The sequence below is a fragment of the Oncorhynchus keta genome, chromosome 25 (genome assembly GCF_023373465.1).
Source record: "Oncorhynchus keta strain PuntledgeMale-10-30-2019 chromosome 25, Oket_V2, whole genome shotgun sequence".
Classification (NCBI taxonomy): Eukaryota; Metazoa; Chordata; class Actinopteri; order Salmoniformes; family Salmonidae; genus Oncorhynchus; species Oncorhynchus keta.
The window spans coordinates 23764946-23790248 of record NC_068445.1 but is presented as its reverse complement, the minus strand read 5'-3'; the positions used below and the strand labels follow the sequence as shown (position 1 = coordinate 23790248).

Sequence of the window (25303 nt, the reverse complement as noted above, 5' to 3'; positions counted from 1 at the left end):
AGGGGGGACCTGGCAGAGAGAGAGTAGCAGAGAGGGAAGGTGAGAGAGAGGGGGGGGGGGGACCTGGCAGAGAGAGAGTAGCAGAGAGGGAAGGTGAGAGAGAGGGGGGACCTGGCAGAGAGAGAAGCAGAGAGGGAAGGTGAGAGAGAGGGGGGGGACCTGGCAGAGAGAGAGAAGCAGAGAGGGAAGGTGAGAGGGGGGGGACCTGGCAGAGAGAGAGAAGCAGAGAGGAGGGACCTGGCAGAGAGAGAGAAGCAGAGAGGAAAGGTGAGAGAGAGGGGGGAACTGGCGGAGAGAGAGAATGAGAGAGGGGGGAAACTGATGGAGAGAGAGAATGAGAATGTTCTGTTTTCTGTGTGTCTGATTCAGAAATATATCAAGTACTACTGGAGTCATTTAAGTGGGTGTGCGTGTGCGTGTGCGCGTGTGTGTGTGTGTGTGTGTTATGGGTTGGATGGCAAACACGCTCTTGCATGTCTGATGAGAATTAATCATCTGAGTTGTGTTAGTGCGCATGCATATGTGTTTGTGATGGAGACACTGCTTCCCCAATAGCCTTCACGTGTAAAACTGTAGTAGTACTGTCTGGCATGAATGAAGTCTAATGTAGACATACAGTGCATTCGGAAAGTATTCAGACCCCTTGACTTTTCCACATTTTGTTTCGTGACAGCCTTATACTAAAATTGATGAAATAGTTTTTTTTCTTTATCAATCTACACACAATACCCCATAATGACAAACTGAAATATCATATTTACATAGGTATTCTGACCCTTTACTCAGTATTTTGTTGAAGCACCTTTGGCAGCGATTACAGCCTCAAGTCTTCTTGGGTATGACGCTACAAGCTTGGCACACCTATATTTCGGGAGTTTCTCCCATTATCTGCAGATCTTCTCAAGCTCTTGTCAGGTTGGATGGGGAGCGTCACAGCACAGCTACTTTCAGGTCTCTCCGGAGATCGATTGGGTTCAAGTCCAGGCTCTGGCTGGGCCTCTCAAGGACATTCAGAGACTTGTCTCTAAGCCACTGCTGCGTTGTCTTAGCTGTGTGCTTAGGGTTGTTGTCCTGTTGGAAGGTGAACCTTCACCCCCAGTCTGAGGTCCTGAGCACTCTGGAGCAGGTTTTCATCAAGGATGTCTCTATACTATGCTCCGTTCATCTTTCCCTCGATCCTGACTAGACTCCCAGTCCCGGCTACTGAATAACATCCCCACAGCATGATACTGCCACCACCATGCTTCACCATAGGGATGGTGCCTGGTTTCCTCCAGACGTGACACTTGGCATTCAGGCCAAAGAGCTCAATCTTACCTTCATCAGATCAGAGAATCTTGTTTCTCATGGTCTGATAGTCTTTTAGGTTCCTTTTAGGAAACTGCAAGCGGGCTGTCATGTGCCTTTTTACTTCCATCTGGCCACTCTACCATAAAGGAATGATTGGTGGAGTTCTGCAGAGATGGTTGTCCTTCTGGAAGGCTCTCCCCTCTCTACAGAGGAACTCTGGAGCTCTGTCAGAGAAACCATTGGGTTCTTGGTCACCTCCTTGACCAAGGCCCTGCGTCTTCTTGGGGACCTTCAATGCTGCAGACATTATTTGGTATCCTTCCCCAGATCTGTGCTTAACCCTGACTCAGAGCTCTACGAACAATTCCTTCGACCTCATGGCTTGGTTTTTGCTCTGACATGCACTATCAACTGTGGGTCTTTATATAGACAGGTGTGTGCCTTTTCAAATAATGTCCAATCAATTGAATTTACCACAGGTGGACTCCAATCAAGTTGTAGAAACATCTCAAAGATGATCAATGGAAACAGGATGCACCTGAGCTCAATTTAGTCTCATAGCAAAAGGTCTGAATACTTATGTAAATATTTTTTTTCTTTTCTGTTTTTATTTTTAATATGTATGTACAGTGGCTTATGAAAGTATTCACCCTCCTTGGCATTGTTCTTATTTTCTTGCCTTACAACCTGGAATTAAAATGGATTTTTGGGGTTGTGTATGATTTGATTTACACAACATGCCGCCCACTTTTGTCACGACTTCCGCCAAAGTCGGTTCCTCTCCTTGTCCGTTCGGCGGTCGACGTTGCCGGTCTTCTAGCCATCGCCGATCCACCTTTCATTTTCCATTTGTGTTGTCTTGTCTTCCTGCACACCTGGTTTACATCTCCTACTAATTACCATGTGTATTTAGCCCTCTGTTCCCTCCATGTCTGTGTGGGGTATTGTTTATTGTCAAGGTTGGCACGCTTCTGGCTGGTTTACGCCGGGTTTTGTTTTATAACCGTGCTTTGTGGCAGCCGTTACTTTGTACTTGGGTTTTGTACTTTTGCTGCCTCACTTTTTCTGTGGGCATTTGTTTTGTCACGCGGTTGCGTTCTGTATTATGATTGCCCAGTAAAGTGCTTTGTCCATTCATCTCTGCTCTCCTGCGCCTGACTTCCATGCACAAGCTACACCCACCAGTGACAACTTAGAAGATGCAAAAAAAGTTTTTATTGTGAAACAAACAAGAAATAAGATTTTTTTTTTTAACTGAAAACTTGAGCATGCATAACTATTCACCCCCCCAAAGGCAATACTTTGTAGAGCCACCTTTTGCAGCAATTACAGCTGCAAGTATCTTGAGGTATGTCTCTATAAAGCTTGGCACATCTAACTGGGATTTTTGCCCATTCTTCAAGGCAAAACTGCTCCAGCTCCTTCAAGTTGGATGGGTTCTGCTGGTGTACAGCCATTTTTAAGTCATACCACAGTATTCTCAATTGGATTGTGGTCTGGGCTTTGACTAGGCCATTCCAAGACATTTAAATGTTTCCCCTTAAACCACGCGATTGTTGCTTTAGCAGTATGCTTAGGGTCATTGTCCTGCTGGAAGGTGAACCTCCATCCCAGTCTCAAATCTCTGGAAGACTGAAAGAGGTTTCCCTCAAGAATTTCCCTGTATTTAGAGTCATCCATCATTCCTTCAGTTCTGACCAGTTTCCCAGTCCCTGCCGATGAAAAAACATCCTCACAGCATGATACTGCCACCACCATGCTTCACTGTGTGGATGGTGTTCTCGGGGTGATGAGGTGTAGGGTTTGCGCCAGACATAACGTTTTTCTTGATGGCCAAAAAGCTATATTTTAGTCTCATCTGACTAGAGTACCTTCTTTCATATTTTTGGGGAGTCTCTCACATGCCTTTTGGCGAACACCAAACATCTTTGCTTATTTTTTTCTTTAAGCAATGGCTTTTTTTCTGGCCACTCTTCCGTAAAGCCCAGCTCTGTGGAGTGTACGGCTTAAAGTGGTCCTAAGTGGTCCTTGCCTGGTCTGTGAGTTTTGGTGGGCGGCCCTCTCTTGGCAGGTTTGTTGTGGTGCCATATTCTTTTCATTTTTTATAACGGATTTAATGGTGCTCCGTGGGATGTTCAAAGTTTCTGGTATTTTTTTATAACCCAACCCTGATCTGCACTTCTCCACAACTTTGTCCCTCACCTTGGTCTTCATGGTGCCGCTTGCTTGGTGGTGTTGTAGACTCTGGGACCTTTCAGAATAGGTGTTTATATATTGAGATCATGTGACACTTACATTGCACACAGGTGCACTTTATTTAACTAATTCTGTGACTTTTGAAGGTAATTGGTTGCACCAGATCTTATTTAGCGGCTTCATAGAAAAGGGCGTGAATACACCACTTTTCCGTTTTTTATTTTTTAGAGTTTTTTTAAACAAGTATTTTTTTTCAATTCACTTAACCAATTTGGACAATTTTGTTTATGTCCATTACATGAAATGCAAATAAAAATCCTTTTAAATTACAGGTTGTAATGCAATAAAAAATAATGCAGCATCATAACTCAGCTTTCTAGACTGTTGTACAACCTTATCTTGCCTGTGGAAAATACTGTACAAATGCATTATGTATCAGCTACTGTATACGCGGCTTTGCCTTGTTAGGGCAATTTGCTTTGCTGAATACTCTCACTCAACCATATATCAATGTGTAATTGACACCAACCTCTTAAACTCCTTCTATATCTACTGTACATGTATTGTATGTGTCATAGTTTAAATATACAGTATCTCCTACCACCTCCAGGATGATAAAATGCTATGTGCTGTAGAGAAGAGATTGAGAGCCTTGGCCTATAATAATGGCAGCAGTGGGATGGATGCCAAGCTGTCACACAGTTGGATGACATATCTGTATACTTCCCATTATTTCTTTATACAGAGAAGGCCTCTGGGATTAGAATGTGTGTGTGTGTGTGTGAGAGAGAGGGCCTCTGGGATTAGAATGTGAGAGGGAGAGAAAGAGAGGGGGGGGGGGTGTTTGTGTGTGTTATTGAGCTAATGGTTGGTCTTGGGCTGTGTAAGGGAGCCCCTCCCTCTGGGCAGAGCAGATAATTTAATTAATGTCAGCTTCCTCGTCCTCCCTCCCTCCCTCCCTGCCTCCCTCTCATCCTCCCTTCTTCCCAAGTGACTCATCTGCATAGTTCTGCTCTTGACACTCATACCCATCCTCTGAATTCATCCACAATATAGAGCTGTCCAACATCATTTATTAATGAATCGATTCATTCGTTTGTTTGTTTGTTCCTTTGTCTGTTCGATCTAACAGCTACACGTTCATACACAGAGAAAATGGCCGCATCTCCCCATAACATTCCTCTCACACTCTCTGAGCTTTTAAGGTTTATGGATAACAGCTATTTGTAGGGTTATTGTTATTTATCTTGATATAATGACTTTACCCAAAGTGAAGCCTGCTTCAGCCAGCCTGTCATTGTGTACTTTATTAAAAGCAGAAGCAGTCTGGTACCAAGGCTAGCTACCTGAAGATTCACAAAATAAATCTTCTGCTTGATAAGCTTTATCTGACCATTGCTCTCTGTTCAGCCCAGTTCGAAGGAATTCAACAAACTGTAATGACAGTAAGCACATATGGTTCTGAATACATTTACAACGTTTGGTTCATCCCTGAATCCTTAGCAGTGCCAGGTTGACAGTAACTAAATTAGGCTATCTATTCTACAGGTGGTATAGCTTTATCTGACCTCTGCTCTCTGTGTTTTCTACAGGTGGTATAGCAGGGGGTATAGAGATCTGTATCACCTTCCCTACAGAGTATGTGAAGACTCAGCTACAACTGGACGAGAAGGCCAACCCTCCCAAATACAGGGGCATCGGTGAGTTTCTGACTGTATGGTTGTGTGTTTGTGTATGTGTGTGTCCTCCCACCCTACAACACATACAGTCTTGGTCAAAAGTTTTGAGAATGACACAAATATTCATTTTCACAAAGTCTGCTGCCTCAGTGTCTTTAGATATTTATGTCAGATGTTACTGTGGAGTACTGAAGTATAATTACAAGCATTTCATAAGTGTCAAAAGGTTTTTATTGACAATTACATGAAGTTGATGCAAAGAGTCAATATTTGCAGTGTTGACCCTTCTTTTTCAAGACCTCTGCAATCCGCCCTGGTATGCTGTCAATTAACTTCTGGGCCACATCCTGACTGATGGCAGCCCATTCTTGCATAATCCATGCTTGGAGTTTGTCAAAATTTGTGGGTTTTTGTTTGTCCACCCGCCTCTTGAGAATTGACCACAAGTTCTCAATGGGATTAAGGTCTGGGGAGTTTCCTGGCCATGGACCCAAAATATCGATGTTTTGTTCCCCGAGCCACTTAGTTATCGCTTTTGCCTTATGGCAAGGTGCTCCATCATGCTGGAAAAGGCATTGTTCGTCACCAAACTGTTCCTGGATGGTTGGGAGAAGTTGCTCTCGGAGGATCTGTTGGTACCATTATTTATTCATGGCTGTGTTTTTAGGCAAAATTGTGAGTGAGCCCACTGCCTTGGCTGAGAAGCAACCCCACACATGAATGGTCTCAGGATGCGTTACTGTTGGCATGACACAGGACTGATGGTAACGCTCACCTTGTCTTTTCCGGACAAGCTTTTTTCCGGATGACCCCAGTCCTCAGCAGTCCAATCCCTGTACCTTTTGCAGAATATCAGTCTGTCCCTGATGTTTTTCCTGGAGAGAAGTGGCTTCTTTGCTGCCCTTCTTGACACCAGGCCATCCTCCAAAAGTCTTCGCCTCACTGTGCATGCAGATGCACTCACACCTGCCTGCTGCCATTCCTGAGCAAGCTCTGTACTGGTGGTGCCCCGTTCCCGCAGCTGAATCAACTTTAGGAGACGGTCCTGGCGCTTGCTGGACTTTATTGGGCGCCCTGAAGCCTTCTTCATAACAATTGAACTGATCTCCTTGAAGTTCTTGATGATCATATAAATCTTACTGGCAGCAAAATCCTTGCCTGTGAAGCCCTTTATGTGCAAAGCAATGATGACAGCACCCTTTTCCTTGCAGGTAACCATGGTTGACAGAGGAAGAACAATGATTCCAAGCACCACCCTCCTTTTGAAGCTTACAGTCTGTTATTCGAACTCAATCAGCATGACAGAGTGATCTCCAGCCTTGTCCTCGTCAACACTCAACACGAGAGAATCACTGGCATGATGTCAGCTGGTCCTTTTGTGGCAGGGCTGAAATGCAGTGGAAATGTTTTTTGGGGATTCAGTTCATTTGCATGGCAAAGAGGGACTTTGCGATTAACTGCAATTCATCTGATCACTCTTCATAACATTCTGGAGTATATGCATATTGCCATCATACAAACTGAGGCAGCAGACTTTGTGAAAATTAATGTTTGTGTCATTCTCAAAACTTTTGGCCACGACTGTACAGTGCATTCGGAAAGTTTTCAGACACCTTGACTTTTTCCACATTTGTTACACGTTACAGTCTTATTCTAAAATGTATTAAAAAATAATTTGTGTGTGTGTGTTCTTCATCAATCGACACACAATACCCCATAATGACAAAGTGAAAACAGGTTTTTAGAATTTTTTGTAAATGTATTAAAAATAAAAACAGATACCTTATTTACATAAGTATTCAGACCCTTTGCTATGAAACTCAAAATTAAGCTCAGGTGCATCCTGTTTCCATTGATCATCCTTGAGATGTTTCTACAACTTGATTGGAGTCCACCTGTGGGAAATTCAATTGATTGGACATGATTTGGATAGACACTACCATTGTCTATATAAGGTCCCAGAGCAAAAATTTCAGTGCAAAAACCAAGCTATGAGGTCGAAGGAATTCTCTGTAGAGCTCTGAGACAGGATTGTGTCGAGGCACAGATCTGGGGAAGGGTACCAAAACATTTCTGCAGCATTGAAGGTCCCCAAGAATACAGTGGCCTTCGTCATTCTTAAATGGAAGAAGTTTGGAACCACCAAGACTCTTCCTAGAGCTGGCCGCCTGGCCAAACTGAGCAATTGGGGGAGAAGGGCCTTGGTCAAGGAGGTGAATGAGAACCAGATGGTCAGTCTGACAGAGCTCCAGAGTTCCTCTGTGGAGATGGGAGAATTTTCTAGAAGCACAACCATCTCTGCAGCTCTCCATCAATCAGGCCTTTATGGTGGAGTGGCAAGACGAAAGCCACTCCTCAGTAAAAGGCACATGACAGCCCACTTGGAGTTTGCCAAAAGGCACATAAAGACTCTCAAACCATGAGAAACAAGATTTTCTGGTCTGATGGAACCAAGAATGAACTCTTTGTTCTGAATGTCAAGCGTCACATCTGGAGGAAACCTGGCCCCATCCTTACGGTGAAGCATGGTGGTGGCAGCATCATGCTGTGTGGATGTTTTTCAGTGGCAGGGACTGGGAGACTAGTCAGGATCGAGGGAAAGGTGAACGGAGCAAAGTACAGAGAAATCCTTGATGAAAACCTGCTCCAGAGCACTCAGGACCTCAGACTGGGGTGAAGGTCTACTTTCCAACAGAACAACGACCTTAAGCACACAGCCAAGACAACGCAGCAGTGGCTTCAGGACAAGTCTCTGAATGTCCTTGAGTGGCCCAGCCAGACGCCGGACTTGAACCCGATCAAACATCTCTGGAGAGACCTGAAAATAGCTGTGCAGCGATGCTCCCCATCCAACCTGATAGAGCTTGAGAGGATCTGCAGAGAAGAATGGGAGAAACTCCCTAAATACAGGTGTGCCATGCTTGTACTGTCATACCCAAGAAGACTCGAGGCTGTAATTGCTGGCAAAGGTGCTTCAACAAAGTACTGAGTAAAGGGTCTGAATGCTTATATAAATGTTATATTTCCACTTTTTATTTGTAATACATTTGCAAAGATGTCTAAACAGTTTTTGCTTTGTCATTATGGGGTTTTGTTGTAGATTGGTGAGGGGAAAAAACAATGTAATCCATTTTAGAATAAGGCTGTAACGTAACAAAATGTGGAAAAAGTCAAGGGTTCTGAATACTTTCTGAATGCAGTCTATACAAAGATCCCTGATGCATACAAAGTCATCCCCCACCCCCACTTCGGTCAATCAGATCACATCTTTCTGTTCCTACTCTCCGCCTACAAGCAGCATTTCAATGGGGAGCCACCAACACAGAGAATAGTGGACAGAGGCAGACTCAATGCTGCAGGACTGTTTTGAGAATACTAATTGGAATATGTTCAAAGATTCATCCACCCAGGACTAATCCATCAACATTGAAGAATATTTATCGTTAGTCAAATCAAATCAGATTTTATTAGTCACACGCGCCGAATACAGCAGGTGTAGACCTTACAGTGAAATGCTTACTTACGAGCTTCTAACCAACAGAAAAGTAACAAGTAACAAGTAATTGAGGTAGTATGTACATGTAAGTAGAGTTATTAAAGTGACTATGCATAGATGACAACAGAGAGTAGCAGTGGTGATGGGGGGGGGGGCAATGCACATGTTCAGGAGTCTTATGGCTTGGGGGTAGAAGCTATTCAGAAGCCTCTTGGACCTTGACTTGGCGCTCCGGTACCACTTGCCATACGGTGGCAGAGAGAACAGTCCATAATCTTTAGGGCCTTCCTCTGACACCGCCTGGTATAGAGGTCCTGGATGGCAGGAAGCTTGGCCCCAGTGATATACTGGGCCGTTCGTACTACCCTCTGTAGCGTCTTGCGGTCAGAGACCGAGCAGTTGCCATACCAGGCAGTGGTGCAACCAGTCAGGATGCTCTCGATGGTGCGAGAGGATCTGAGGACCCATGCCAAATCTTTTCAGTCTCCTGAGGGGGAATAGGTTTTGTCGTGCCCTCTTCACAACTGTCTTGGTGTGCTTGGACCATGTTAGTTTGTTGGTGATGTGGACACCAAGGAACTTGAAGCTCTCAACCTGCTCCACTGCAGCCCCGTCGATGAGAATGGGGGCGTGCTCAGCTTCATTCTCCTAATGAAGTCACAGGCTTCATTAGGAAATGTGTTGATGTTGTACCCACAATAACAGTACGGACATACCCCAACCAAAAACCCTGGATGAACAGAGATATCTGTGCCATGCTGAGAGCCCGTACTGCAGCATTTTATGTCAGAAGAACAAACCCTGATGTCTCGTATCTGCTTGTGTATAAGGAAGACTCTCACTGCTCCGGATGACAAGATGCTCTCACTCTGTAAGGAAAACTCTCGTGAATACTCACAAAGCCGCAGGCCTTGGCCGTGTCCTCAGAGTGTGTGCTGACCAGCTGGCCGTAACACATCTGGACACGAGGAACACCGATGTGAGAATTCTGTTAATTGACTACATTTCAAGTAGGTGTAACAGTATAACTTTAATCCGTCCCCTCGCCCCAACCTGGGCTCGAACCTGGGACCCTCTGCACACATCAACAGTCACCCTCGAAGCATCGTTCCCCATCGCTTCCAGAGCAAGAGGAACCACTACTTCAAGGTCTCAGAGCAAGTGACGTCACCGATTGAAATGCTATTAGCGCGCACCACAGCTAACTAGCTAGCCATATGTGTTATTTCATAGTTTTGATGTCTTCACTATTATTCTACAATGTAGAAAATTGTAAAAAGAATAAAATAATAATAACATTGAATGAGTAGGTGTTTCCTAACATTTGACTGGTACTGTATATATACATTTTTTAAATCCAGTCTGATAAACACTCCAAACAGCCTACCGTACCGTTCGGAGGTGTCCCCATGGTCCTAAAGCACATGGTTGTCTCGTTTTCTATCACATTCCAATGATAAAACTGGGGGGAACAAAAATGCAATTTCAGAATGTCGTGGAGGGACATGTCCCCTCCGTCCCTAGTGAATGTTGCGCCCCTGCATACGACTAATAAAACTTGAAATAACCATCCCAACCGTTACCCTAACCCTTACCCTAACCCTCAAAAGATACAAGGTCATTATTGTGTTTACCAAACCAATCAACCTTCATCTCTCTCGTGCGTTCTTTCTCTCTTTCTCTCTCTCTTTCTCTCTGGCCCTCTCAGGATCTAATGATCAAATTACCCATCATCCTCAGGTGCATTAGTGATTCTGGCAGGCTGTCACTGTGCTTGTTTGTATGACTGTAAACAGACACACACACACACACACACACACACACACACACACACACACACACACACACACACACACACACACACACACACACACACACACACACACACACACACACACACACACACACACACACACACACACACACACACACACACACACACACACACACACACACACACACACACACACACACACACACACACACACACACACACACACACACACACACACACACACACACACACACACACACACACACACACACACACACACACACACACACACACACACACACACACACACACACACACACACACACACACACACACACACACACACACACACAGTGTCAGTCTGGTTTCTCTTGGCTGGAGCTCTGAGGATCTGAGACCATCTTAATGAGGCCTGCAGACAGATGTCGCTGTCTCATACTAGCTAGTGTGTGTGAATATGAATATGTGATTAATGCTCACTGTGTGTCTATAGCTGGTTGTATGTTAATTTTAGGTTGTGTGTTAATTGTGTGTGTGTGTAGGTGATTGTGTGAAGCAGACAGTACAGGGTCATGGGGTGAGGGGACTGTATAGAGGACTCAGCTCACTGCTCTACGGATCCATACCCAAATCAGCTGTCAGGTATGTAGAAGGCACCTAACCCCACACAAACACATGCACACTCACTCACATACCCACAATGCATAGCACAAATGTCACACTGGTCTCTGTAGTGTGGCTTAAGGAATGTCTGAGACCGGGGCATTTATCATCTTTCTCTGTAGTGTGGCTTAAGGAACGTCTGAGACCGGGGCATTTATCATCTTTCTCTGTAGTGTGGCTTAAGGAACGTCTGAGACCGGGGCATTTATCATCTTTCTCTGTGTGTCAAAGGGCAGAGCCTGTCTGTAGACTGGACAGAGCTGCCACTCAGTCTCTCAGTGGGGATACAGAGAGGAAAACCTGTGGATGTGTTTTGTGTGTGTGTGTGTGTGTGTGTGTGTGTGTGTGTGTGTGTTTGTGTGTGTGTGTGTGTGTGTGTGTGTGTGTGTGTGTGTGTGTGTGTGTGTGTGTGTGTGTGTGTGTGTGTGTGTGTGTGTGTGTGTGTGTGTGTGTGTGTGTGTGTGTGTGTGTGTCTTAAAGGGCAGAGCCTGTCTGTAGACTGGACAGAGCTGCCACTCAGTCTCTCAGTGGAGATACAGAGAGGAAAACCTGTGTGTGTGTCTTAAAGGGCAGAGCCTGTCTGTAGACTGGACAGAGCTGCCACTCAGTCTCTCAGTGGAGATACAGAGAGGAAAACCTGTGGATGTGTGTGTGTGTGTGTGTGTCTTAAAGGGCAGAGCCTGTCTGTAGACTGGACAGAGCTGCCACTCAGTCTCTCAGTGGAGATACAGAGAGGAAAACCTGTGGATGTGTGTTTGTGTGTGTCAGTCAGATAGGGGAGGGGGACATTAGGCAAACAGGGCATAGAGATGGACAGGGCAACAAGAGTAGGCCACATCATCTGTCTACACTCTCAGTGACAGTCGTGTGTGTGTAGGGGGGGGGGGTATTTTTCATCCTCTGTCTTCTCCCCACCTCCCTCTTTTCCCTCTTTCCCTCCTTCCCCTACCAATCCATCCTTTTCTCCCCTTTCCTACCATCTCCCCCATCCCATTAGCTGATTGTCTTTATGCAGTGTGTGTGTGTGTGTGTGCAGTAGTTCACATTCTGTGGGGGGGGGGGGGCAGATAGAGGCCTTGGGCTTTAATGTAGAGAGACTGATCTTTTTCATCCACCCACCTAACTCTCCCTGCATCCCCTGCTCATCCTCTTTCCCGTCCTTTCATCCCCATACACCCCCCCATCTCTTGGCAAAGAGCGACTGACCTTGCAGATAGAGCCCTGATGGGGTTTAGGAGACTCTCCATGGTCTCTGTGACAACCAAAGTGCCTCTGACTTATCCTGGACTATGGATGAAGGCCCAGCTGTCATCCGTCATGTTGTAACAATACACTTTTTTCTCTTCTGTTTGAATTGGCTAAAGAGAGGAGGTAGTTCTTGTCTATTTAGTCATTTTAATGTGCTAATCTAAAGTGTAGTTCAAAAAAGTATTTTGCCACTTCCTTGTAGTCAGGTGTATGGGAGAGAGTAAGAGAAAGAGAGAGACCAAGAGAGAGGGAGAGAAATAGAAAGAGCGAGGGAGATGAGAGACACCTGTTTTGAAACTCCTTTCACGGTATAGAGGTATCATTGCCTTCTGTTTGCCAGTCAGAGTGTGTGTGTTCCTGCACGGCAGAGAGAGTATGTGAGTCATGAAGCGGCTGTCACTCAAACAAACAAACACGAGTCTTGAATAGAGACAGATAAACATATGCTGAATTTGAAAGAACAAAGAAATATGAGGTAAAAAAAAAGAAAAAGAAAGATAGTGAGAGCAAAAGGAGGGGTAGAGGGAGAAGAGATGGGGAAATAGAACCGCAAAACAAACCCAGAGATGGAGACAGATCATCAATGTCTGAGACAGACATGAAGACATCGTTCAGACCAGACACTCTTGGGTGAGAGGGCAGAGGCACAAGAACTCTAGCCTTGTGAAACCAACCTGATCTTGCAGTAGTTCACATTCTGTGAGTGTACTGCTCTAATAGGCTACATGAAAACATACTGTTCATCAACACTAAGTGGCAAAGTGTCTTTCTTCCCCCTCTCCTCCTCCCCCTCTCCTCCTATCTTCCACCATGTTCAGTTTGTCCCTGCTATCACCACAATCCAATTCCTGCTATAAATAACCTTCCCAGTGAAGGACTCTATGGAACAGCATCTCCTAACTGATTACACACACACACACACACACACACACACACACACACACACACACACACACACACACACACACACACACACACACACACACACACACACACACACACACACTTGCTTCCTGAGGTGAAACGGAACTCTCAGCTCACTTCCATGGTTGCAGTTGCTGGGCATCCGTTGCTTGCTGAGGCATCAGACTTTATTGCTACATTTTTTAACATGGAAGCGCCTTGTGCTGGGTTGTAAAAACAATTGAGTTCACTAGCAGTTTGTTTCACTTCACCTGGGCATCGAAGGAAGTCATTTGCCTCTTGCCTTGAGGTGTATCTATGTATCCACTTCCATAGGACTGAGGCAAGACTTCTACTGTGATTGCTAAGCAGTTCTTTACTATGGGTTCAGAGATAAAACTCGTGTGAAATTCTGCTCATCGGTAGTTTAACTGATTAAACCCAAAATGGCTTCCTCTAAGGTGTCCAGTGGGATTAGAACTCTTTGAAGACTTTTCATTGTTTCTGTAGCTCATCCAGAGATATCAGTAACTCTGACCTTCCTCATCTTCACAGTTATACAGTATCAGTTTCTGTGTTTTACTGTCACCAAGGTAACAAGCTCAGCCACTCAGCTGAAGAGGACGTAGGCTAGAGGGAGATTCTAATGAGATTCTAATATGATTCTAAAACATTTTAGATTTAGGTTCTAGTCTGATATTCTTAGAGATAGACTAATGTTAAACTCCTCTTCCTGATATCACTGTACCACACTCAAACCTGAGCAGCAGCTCTGCTTGTTATTGATGACTCTAACTCAGAAGAACTACATTGATTGAACTGGTCAAACTGACTGAATGGACTGTATATTAACCTGTTCTCTCTCTCGATCTCTCTTTTTTTTCTCTCTCTCTCCTCCCCTCCCCTCCCTCAGGTTTGGAGTGTTTGAGTATCTCAGTAACCATGCCCGTGACGAGGCAGGGAAGTTGAACAGCACCAGGGGTCTACTATGTGGGCTGGGGGCTGGAGTCATGGAGGCTGTATTCATCGTCTGCCCCATGGAGACTGTCAAGGTGCGTGTGAGACAGAGCATCTATCTACCCCCCTCTCATCTTTCTGTCTCTCTCTCCCCTTCCTCTCCTCTATACCCCTTCCTCTTCCTGTCTCTCTCCCCTTCCTCTCATCTATACCCCTCTCCCTGTCTTTCTCCCCTTCCTGTCGCTCTCCTCCTCCTCTCCTCCTCCTGTATCTCTCCCCTATACCCCTCTCTCCTCTTCCTATCGCTCTCCTCCTCCTCGTCTCTCCCCTTCCCCATTGCTCTCCTCCTCTCCTCTTCCTGTCTCTCTCCCCTTCCTCTCCTCTATACCCCTCTCCTCTTCCTATTGCTCTCCTCCTCCCTTTCTTTTCCTGTATCTCTTTCTCTCCTCCATGCCCACCTCTCACCCCCCCTCTCCTCTTTCTTGTCTTTATCTTCCACTCCTCTCCGATTCAGTGTCACTGATATCCCCTACCCACTGAGGTCAGATTGGCTGTTCAGCTGATGATAATAATATTTAATAATAATTTGGTGGGTGCTTATATTTTTCCTATTTCACACATGTGAATTGGAGATATGTTTTTTTTTTGCATATCCCACTCTCCCTAAGACACCCTCAGATATTGAGGTCACGGCCAGGGTCTGGCATTATCAGCGGCGACCCTGGAGAAATTTGGGTTAAGTGCCTTGCTCAAGGGCACATCGACATATTTTCACCTTGTCAGCTTGGGGATATGAACTAGCGACCTATGGTTACTGGCCCAACACTCTAACCGCTAGGCTATCTGTTTTAGATGGAGATGGGTAGAAAGAGCTGATCCCAAATCAGTCTCTAGATTTGTTAACTGTCTAATCCAACAGCTGTGTGAGGGTGAGTTGACCCGATCCTTCAAGGAGTGTACTCTGATATTCTCTGAAGTAAAGCCCAAGGCTGTCTTGTCTGCTCTCAGTGCTCTGAGAAACTGATAATAAAATAATAAGGAACAGTGGGAAAAAGTGATAATGCTATTTTCCTGGAGCAGGCTTGAGATTGTTAATAAAAGTGTGTGTGTGTGGCGATCACACTGTCCCTGTGTTCTTTCTCAAGGTTAAGTTCATCCATGACCAGTCTTCAGCCAACCCCAAATACAGAGGCTTCTACCATGGAGTCAGGGAGATCATCAGAACCCAAGGTAAGAAAGGTGTAGGGGGAGGTTACCCATAGACACTGATCTAAGGTCACTTTTGCATTTCTCCATGGTAAGGTTAGGGTTTAGGGAGGGTAATCTTTGTCCTACCACTCTAAACTGTAGCGGTCAACAAAGGCCTTACATGTGGATTCACACTGACATTCACTGTTTAAAGAGGGTAATGCATATGCTGCTACTACATCCAGTGATGCTAAGTGCTGCTAAGTGCTGCTGTCTGCTTTTGTCCCCAAGGTATTAGGGGGACCTACCAAGGCCTGACAGCCACCGTTCTGAAGCAGGGCTCCAACCAAGCCATCCGATTCTACGTCATGACCTCCCTCAGGAACTGGTACAAAGGTATGAGACTTCAAAGTTGTGTGGCAGATGATATCCTGTTCCCTATATAGGACTTTGGTCAAAAGCACCCTGAGCCATCATCATCAGGAAGCTTGAGTACAGGTCTACACCACACAGACAGAAAATGCTGACCTCTAGTGGTCAATTGGAAAAAGGTACTCTCTTTGACAAGCGTCAAAAGAGAGTATGTCACTTGGGTGAGTGTTAAACAGCATTCTGCCGGTGTCTCCTTTTCCCAGGGGATAACCCCAATAAGGCTATTAACCCTGTGGTGACGGGAACGTTTGGAGCCATTGCAGGAGCAGCCAGTGTGTTCGGGAACACCCCACTGGATGTCATCAAGACCAGGATGCAGGTACAGCATAGGGTAGCATCTACAGGCACTTGTTTAGATCTGAAAGGATTGAATGTGTTAAAAAATATATGTTTGACTTAACTCTACCTCTGTCTAAGGGAATAACCCTGTTTTCTTCTTTCTAAGGGTCTGGAGGCTCATAAGTATAAGAGTACACTGGACTGTGCCGTCAAGATCATGAGACACGAGGGTGTACGAGCGTAAGTGCACCACTATACTCTTCTATACAATCAAACTTTATTCATGACACCCTTCAGGAGCATAAGGATTCTCGAGGTTCTACTCCAGAGATCATGTGTTCTATATGCAATTCTATGTTCTACTCTCCTTGTTCTATATTCTCTAGGTTTTATAAGGGGACGGTTCCTCGGCTGGGCCGTGTGTGTCTGGATGTGGCCATCGTCTTCATCATCTATGAGGAGGTGGTCAAGGTTCTCAACACGGTCTGGAAGACAGAGTGAGGGGGTGCAGCTGGAGGCTCTGACCTCTCTGGGCCAGACAGGACCGGACAAATGAGCCTACTACCACTCTGTAGTGGGTGCCCTGTCATTCTGAGTTAAAGCATAGTGGTTCTGCCTTGGCCTGAGGGTCTAGCTACAGTTACAGTAACAGCTACATGAGTTTAAACTTATACCACCCAATGAAAAAGGTTTTCCTTTTGATCATTTATGACCAAGCCTTTAATGCAATTATTTTAAGTGTGATACAACATATTTTTTATAATACTTATGATTAGAATAATAAATGTTTAATTGCAGAGTTTGTTTTACTCTGTTCCAGATGCCAAGCCCTCCAGTAGCAAGCTGCCAAATTGTGACAAACCTAATTATTGTTACAGTTTCTACTGTAACACAACTCACCCTTTTGGGCTGGCTAACAGCGTTTTCCCCAAGTGAGAAGTATGCATAGAGTAATATATTCTGACCAAGAGAAGAAAACAAATGTAAATAATATACTGATTCATAATATATTGATCAGAGTCTTTATCGATGTATTTATTGATCGTTGAATGTTGACTAATGCGTCTTTGTGTTTGAGACCGTTGCTGTTATACTGTGCAGTGTTATGTACTAAATAGTAAGCCAATGCGCTACAGTGTTAACATTAAAGTACTGGAGGGATTGGGTGGGTGCAAGAGGTCGCATTGGGTTCATTACAGCTCATTCCGACTCAACCCAGATTCCTACCACAGATGTTTGTGTTCCAGATAGATCAGCCACGTTCTGAGATGGAACCCTGGGGGAACATTCTCATTCCATCCACACACATTCCAATCATTCCAGAGGCCTTTGTTGTCAATCGTTTAAAAATTCTAAATCATTGACATTCTGTTACATTTGGTGCCATTTTGGGGGTTGTTTTAGTATTTTAAATTGTTTCTTTGTTGTTGCCTTGCAGATGTGCCTATTCATTTACGAAAACAACTATTTTGAAACCATTACAATGTATTATATATTTTTTAATCCATCATCTCATCTAGGTTTTCAGGGTCTTGATTGTACAGTGTAATAATGTGAGAACAGTCTGAGTCTGCACAAATGTCTGCCCTAACAACAAGAAAACATTGCTTTATTTTGCATCAGTGGAATAGTAAATGAAATGCATTGTTATTGAGCTTTTAGCGCCCAATGCCTTTGAATCTGTGTTGTCAGTAATGGTAGATTGACTGTTTTGACTCTTGCTTTTGCCTACAGTAAGTGCTGCATAACATATGTACTGTAAGGTGCGGAAGTCTCCTCAGCATATGCTGTTTAAGGACTGGATTCAATCCGTATCCCAGAAGAGCCGCGTTAAAATGTAAAGATCATTTCCAATTGAGCCGTCATATGCAGAGTTTACCGTAACGATTGCCTTTAAATTTCAATCAAGCTATAATGCAGATCTTCTGTGATACTTCTGCGATACGGATTGAAACCAACCAGATTCCATAATATCACAATCAAAATTAAATGGATATCATTTCAAATACCTAGAGGAATTTGCTGTGTTTCTTACCTCATTATAACCTCTAAAGCTAAGGTGGCATTACACTAAGGACCAAAACACAACCGCTTTGCCATTGCATGACTTTATTTGAATTAGAGTTTTTCACTAAGACATTTTAGAAAAGTACTAGCTTGTGTGTGTGTGTGTGTGTGTGTGTGTGTGTGTGTGTGTGTGTGTGTGTGTGTGTGTGTGTGTGTGTGTGTGTGTGTGTGTGTGTGTGTGTGTGCATGCACTCCTCCATCCTACTCCCCTTTGATGAGGTCAGGAAATCTGAAGGTGAAAGAAACAGTTTTATAGTTACAGCATCATGATGTGGTTTCTGCATTCAGACAAGACCATGCTACTATTCATTCGCAACTGAATAGTGGCTCTGGCTATGAATACAAGCTAATGTTAGTTAGTGAATGACATCTGCGGTGGCCATATACAGTTGAAGTCAGAAGTTTACAATCACCTTAGCCAAATACATTTAAACTCAGTTTTTCACAATTTCTGACGTTTAATCCTAGTAAAAGTTCCCTGTCTTAGGATCACCACTTTATTTTAAGAATGTGAAATGTCAGAATAATAGTGGAGAATGATTTATTTAAGGTTTTATGTCTTTCATCACATTCCCAGTGGATCAGAAGTTTACATACACTCAATTTGTATTTGGTATTATTGCCTTTAAATTGTTTAACTTGAGTCAAATGTTTCGGGTAGCCTTACACAAGCTTCCCACAATAAGTTGGGTGAATTTTAGCCCATTCCTCCTGACAGAGCTGGTGTAACTGAGTCAGGTTTGTAGGCCTCCTTGCTCGCACACACTTTTTCAGTTCTGCCCACAAATTTTCTATAGGACCTTGACTTTGTTGTCCTTAAGCCATTTTGCCACAACTTTGGAAGTATGCTTGGGGTTATTGTCTATTTGGAAGAACCATTTGCGACCAAGCTTTAACTTCTTCTAACTGATGTCTTGAGATGCTGCTTCAATATGTCCACATCATTTTCCTGCCTCAATGTCATCTATTTTGTGAATTGCACCAGTCCCTCCTGCAGCAAAGCACCCCCACAACATGATGCTGCCACCCACGTACTTTTGTACCCATTTCCTCCAGCATCTTCACAAGGTCCTTTACTGTTGTTCTGGGATTGATTTGTACTTTTCGCACCAAAGTAGGTGCATCTCTAGGAGACAGAACACGTCTCCTTCCTTAGCGGTATGATGGCTGTGTGGTCCCATGGTGTTTATACTTGCATTTTATTGTTTGTACAGCTGAACGTGGTACCTTCAGGCATTTGGAAATTGTTCCCAAGGATGAACCAGACTCGTGGAGGACTACAATTTGGCTGATTTCTTTTGATTTTCCCATGATGTCAAGCAAAGAGGCACTGAGATTGAAGGTAGGCCTTTGAAATACATCCACAGGTACATCTCCAATGGACTCAAATGATTTCAATTAGCCTATCAGAAGCTTCTAAAGCCATGACATAGTTTTCTGGAATTTTCCAAGCTGTTTAAAGGCACAGTCAACTTAGTGTATGTAAACTTCTGACCCACTGGAATTGTGATACAGTGAATTATAAGTGACATAATCTGTCTAAACAATTGTTGGAAAAATTACTTGTGTCATGCACAAAGTAGATGTCCTAACCGACTTACCAAAACTACAGTTTGTTAACAAGAAATTTGTGGAGTGGTTGAAAAACAAGTTTTAATGACTAACCTAAGTGTATGTAAACTTTCCATTTGAACTGTAGGTACTTGTATAGTATTCTATTCATATGACGCTGGTGTTGTGCAGTACACAAACAAGGGTGTCAATATCATTGTCTTATAGACTACCGTTGAGGTAATTACAGAAGTTAGTTTACTCAAATTCTCGTTATGTGAAGTGTCTGTACCTGTATTTTCCATCCTGTTTTCTTGCACTTTTTCTTGAAAAGTCTTAAACTCCCTCCTCTCATCCTGCATTTATTTTGTCGTCCTCTCATCGTCCTCCTACTCTCTCTCTTTGCTCTTTCTGAGGGAATCCCTTGCCATCGCTACGCTCTCCATCACGTCCCCCAGATTCTGTATTACACTTTCCAGTCTTTTTTGGTCTTTCTCCAGCTCCATTAATGCCTCCTCATATACTTCCTTCTCTTCCTTTGTTCTCTACTTCCCGCCTTCCATCATTATTTCATTCTCACTCTCTCATCTGCTCCATTTCCTTCTTCACCCTCTTCTCCATGTACTTGCTTTCTCTCTCCCTCTTTATCTTTTCCACTTCCTCCTTCCCTTTTCCACCTCTTTTTCACTGTCCTGAATCATCTCCTTCAATCCAAAACGCAGTTTCTTCCCTATGGTGGCATCCTAAGGCGACAACAGGTGTGGAGTGGGTGCAGCCCGTTTTGAGACATTGTTGAAAGAAGATTGGGCTTTCAACGCATAGATCTGCTGATGACGGCATGTCTCTGATGGCTTCCAGTTGAAGCTCGCATCCGCTACAAGACCATGGTGCTTGCCTACGGAGCTGTGAGGGGAACGGCACCTCAGTACCTCCAGGCTCTGATCAGGCCCTACACCCAAACAAGGGCACTGCGTTCATCCACCTCTGGCCTGCTCGCCTCCCTACCACTGAGGAAGTACAGTTCCCGCTCAGCCCAGTCAAAACTGTTCGCTGCTCTGGCCCCCCAATGGTGGAACAAACTCCCTCACGATGCCAGGACAGCGGAGTCAATCACCACCTTCCGGAGACACCTGAAACCCCACCTCTTTAAGGAATACCTAGGATAGGATAAGTAATCCTTCTCACCCCCCTTTAAGATTTAGATGCACTATTGTAAAGTGACTGTTCTACTGGATGTCATAAGGTGAATGCAACAATTTGTAAGTCGCTCTGGATAAGAGCGTCTGCTAAATGACTTAAATGTAAATGTAAATGATGACAAAGTGCATTTCAGGAGGTGAAAAGTGCATTTCAGGATATTAGAGAAAATGTAAACTTTTTTTCAATAGAAGGGATATGATAATATAATTGAACTGTCATCCAAAGTGTATTACAGTGAGTGAATATAACTTACTTTTTAGGAATCTGAAAAGGAAAGGGGTGAGATACTCATGCCGTCTAGGTTCAGTAATGCTCACACACACGCGCGCTTTACCCTCGGCTTGTTACAATAAAGACTGTATCTCCATTCAAAAAGGTATTTGACTCATGTATTGCCTTGTATGACACTGAGAACTCTGGATAACACAAGACTGTGCTGCCAAGCCAATGCGTAATTGTAGGCTACTCTGTATACCAGATTTTCTTAAAGGCTACTGTATATGCTATCTGGTGTAATGCTTACTCTTTGAGAGGAATAACACACCTACTGTAATCCTACTGTACATAGACTGTAGTCATGAATCATGTGGGGATGAGGTTCTGGTTTAACCAGTTAAGTTGCCATGGTGAACGGTCGGTCACCTGACCTGAGTCACATGTGAGTGATCTATTACATTTGGTCACAAGACCGAGATTATTAGCCTGATGATCTCTCACTCCTGATTTATAATCTAGCTGTGATAAAAAAACATACCTCCACTCCACAATTATATGGATTGGAAACCACTGTTTGGGCTCAGGATAGACCTACTGGTTGTAACATGCAGAAGGAAGAGGCAACATGATGCTACAGCTGAGTCATGGAAATTCTCCATTAAATGTCCTTAGAATATTTGAAGAGGAGGCTTTCTACTGTAGGACCCAAATGAATACACACACTTGAGATTGGACAGAGATTGAAATCCTTATGGCCTTGAGCCAATTTCTCATTTATAGGCCATCATATGATTTTGGGAGAATACTTAAGTCACACTTTATTTAGATGGTCATACTATCAACAAATCTGTTGATAAGCAACTGCTTGCTACGGTTAAGGTTAGGTTTAGGGCAAGTGGATAGTTAGTTGAAACGCTGACAGTTATTGTGAACATCTACAAACCATCTACTTGGGACTATCCAAATTGGGTTTTAATACTTCGTAATAGTCCTATCCTAGTACAAGGGGAAAGCCTAATGTAGCTGACACAATTGGCTTTTCCAATGCACTATATACGCACATTCATTTATTTAACCTTTAACTAGGCAAGTCAGTTAAGAACAAATTCTTAGGCACAGTTAACTGCCTTGTTCAGGGGCAGAACGACAGATTTTTACCTTGTCAGCCTGGGGATTCGATCGAGCAACCTTTCTGATACTGGCCCAACACTCTAACCACGAGACTACCTGCCGCCCCACATTGTACAAATACTATCTGTACTACCCTTATTTTATATAGTATTCTTGTCGCATGTACTATACGGCATTACATTTAGGCACTACTTCAATTAAGGAAGGTTGAAGCAATGGAGTTTTTGAATCAATGAAACCTCATTACCACAATAAATACAATACATCACCATACATTTACCACAACAAATACAATACACCACCATACATTTACGACAACAAATACAATACACCACAACAAATACAATACACCACCATCCATTTACCACAACAAATACAATACACCACCATACATTTACCACAACAAATACAATACACCACCATACATTTACCACAACAAATACAATACACCACAACAAATACAATACACCACCATCCATTTACCACAATAAATACAATACACCACAACAAATACAATACACCACAACAAATACAATACACCACCATCCATTTACCACAACAAATACAATACACCACCATACATTTACCACAACAAATACAATACACCACAACAAATACAATACACCACCATCCATTTACCACAATAAATACAATACACCACCATCCATTTAACACAATAAATACAATACACCACCATCCATTTAACACAATAAATACAATACACCACCATCCATTTACCACAATAAATACAATACACCGCAACAAATACAATACACCACCATACATTTACCACAACAAATACAATACACCCCCATCCATTTAACACAATAAATACAATACACCACCATCCATTTACCACAACAAATACAATACACCACCATCCATTTACCACAACAAATACAATACACCACCATCCATTTGACACAACAAATGCAATACACCACCATACATTTAACACAATAAATACGATACACCACCATCCATTTACCACAACAATACGATACACCACCATCCATTTACCACAACAATACGATACACCACAACAAATACAATATACCACCATACAATACACCACAACAAATACAATACACCGCCATCCATTTACCACAACAAATACAATACACCACCATCCATTTAACACAATAAATACAATACACCACAACAAATACAATACACCACCATCCATTTACCACAACAAATGCAATATGCTGCAAAAAATACAATACGCCACCATCCATTTAACACAATAAATACAATACACCACCATACATTTACCACAACAAATACAATACACCACCATACATTTACCACAACAAATACAATACACCACCATCCATTTACCGCAACAATACGATACACCACCACCCATTTACCACAATAAATACAATATTCCACCATACAATACACCACAACAAATACAATACACCACCATCCATTTAACACAATAAATACAATACACCACATCAAATACAATACACCACCATCCATTTACCACAACAAATACAATATGCCACAAAAAATACAAAACACCACCATCCATTTCCCACAATAAATATAATACACCACCATACATTTACCACAACTAATACAATAAACCACCATCCATTTACCACAACAAATACAATACACCACAACAAATACAATACACCATCCATTTACCACAACAAATACAATACACCACCATACGTTTACCACAACAAATACAATGCACCACCATCCATTTACCACAACAACTACAATACACCACAACAAATACAATACACCACCATGCATTTACCACAACAAATACAATACAAAACAACAAATACACTCACCACCATCCATTTACCACAATAAATACAATATACCACCATACAATACACCACAACAAATACAGTATACCACCATACAATACACCACAACAAATACAATACACCGCCAGCCATTTACCACAACAAATACAATACACCACCATCCATTTACCACAACAAATACAATTTACCACAACAAATACAATACACCACCATCCATTTACCACAACAAATACAATACACCACCATCCATTTACCACAACAAATACAATACACCACCATCCATTTAACACAACAAATACAATACACCACCATACATTTACCACAACAAATACAATACACCACCATTCATTTACCACAATAAATACAATACACCACCATACATTTACGACAACAAATACAATACACCCCCATCCATTTAACACAACAAATACAATACACCACCATCCATTTACCACAACCAATACAATACACCACCACAAATACAATACACCACCATACATTTACCACAACAAATACAATACACCACCATACATTTACCACAATAAATACAATACACCACCATACATTTACGACAACAAATACAATACACCCCCATCCATTTAACACAACAAATACAATACACCACCATCCATTTATCACAACAAATACAATACACCACCATACATTTACCACACAAATACAATACCACAACAAATACAATACACCACCATCCATTTACCACAACAAATACAATACACCACCATCCATTTACCACAACAAATACAATACACCACCATCCATTTACCACAACAAATACAATACACCACCATCCATTTACCACAACAAATACAATACACCACCATTCATTTAACACAATAAATACAATACACCACAACAAATACAATACACCGCCATCCATTTACCACAACAATATGATACACCACCACCCATTTACCACAATGAATACAATATACCACCATACAATACACCACAACAAATACAATATACCAACATACAATATACCACAACAAATACAATACACCACCATCCATTTACCACAACAAATACAATACGCCACAACAAATACAATACACCACCATCCATTTACCACAACAAATACAATACACCACCATCCATTTAACACAATAAATACAATACACCACAACAAATACAATATGCCACCATCCATTTACCACAATAAATACAATACACCACCACCCATTTACCACAATAAATACAATATACCACCATACAATACACC

General features: G+C 42.9%; 1 protein-coding gene across 1 annotated transcript in view; it reads left to right on the top strand.

Moving 5' to 3' along the window:
• Positions 1-18113, top strand: part of LOC118371604 (tricarboxylate transport protein B, mitochondrial-like) — a 43176-nt gene extending 25063 nt beyond the window's left edge. Inside the window, exons 2-9 of the mRNA XM_035757126.2 lie at positions 5079-5186; positions 10978-11077; positions 14163-14301; positions 15352-15436; positions 15686-15790; positions 16030-16145; positions 16272-16345; positions 16492-18113. Of these exons, the coding sequence (XP_035613019.1) occupies positions 5079-5186; positions 10978-11077; positions 14163-14301; positions 15352-15436; positions 15686-15790; positions 16030-16145; positions 16272-16345; positions 16492-16606 (842 nt within the window). The 3' untranslated portion in view covers positions 16607-18113. The remainder of the gene's footprint in view (positions 1-5078; positions 5187-10977; positions 11078-14162; positions 14302-15351; positions 15437-15685; positions 15791-16029; positions 16146-16271; positions 16346-16491) is intronic.
• The last annotated feature ends 7190 nt before the right edge of the window (positions 18114-25303 follow it).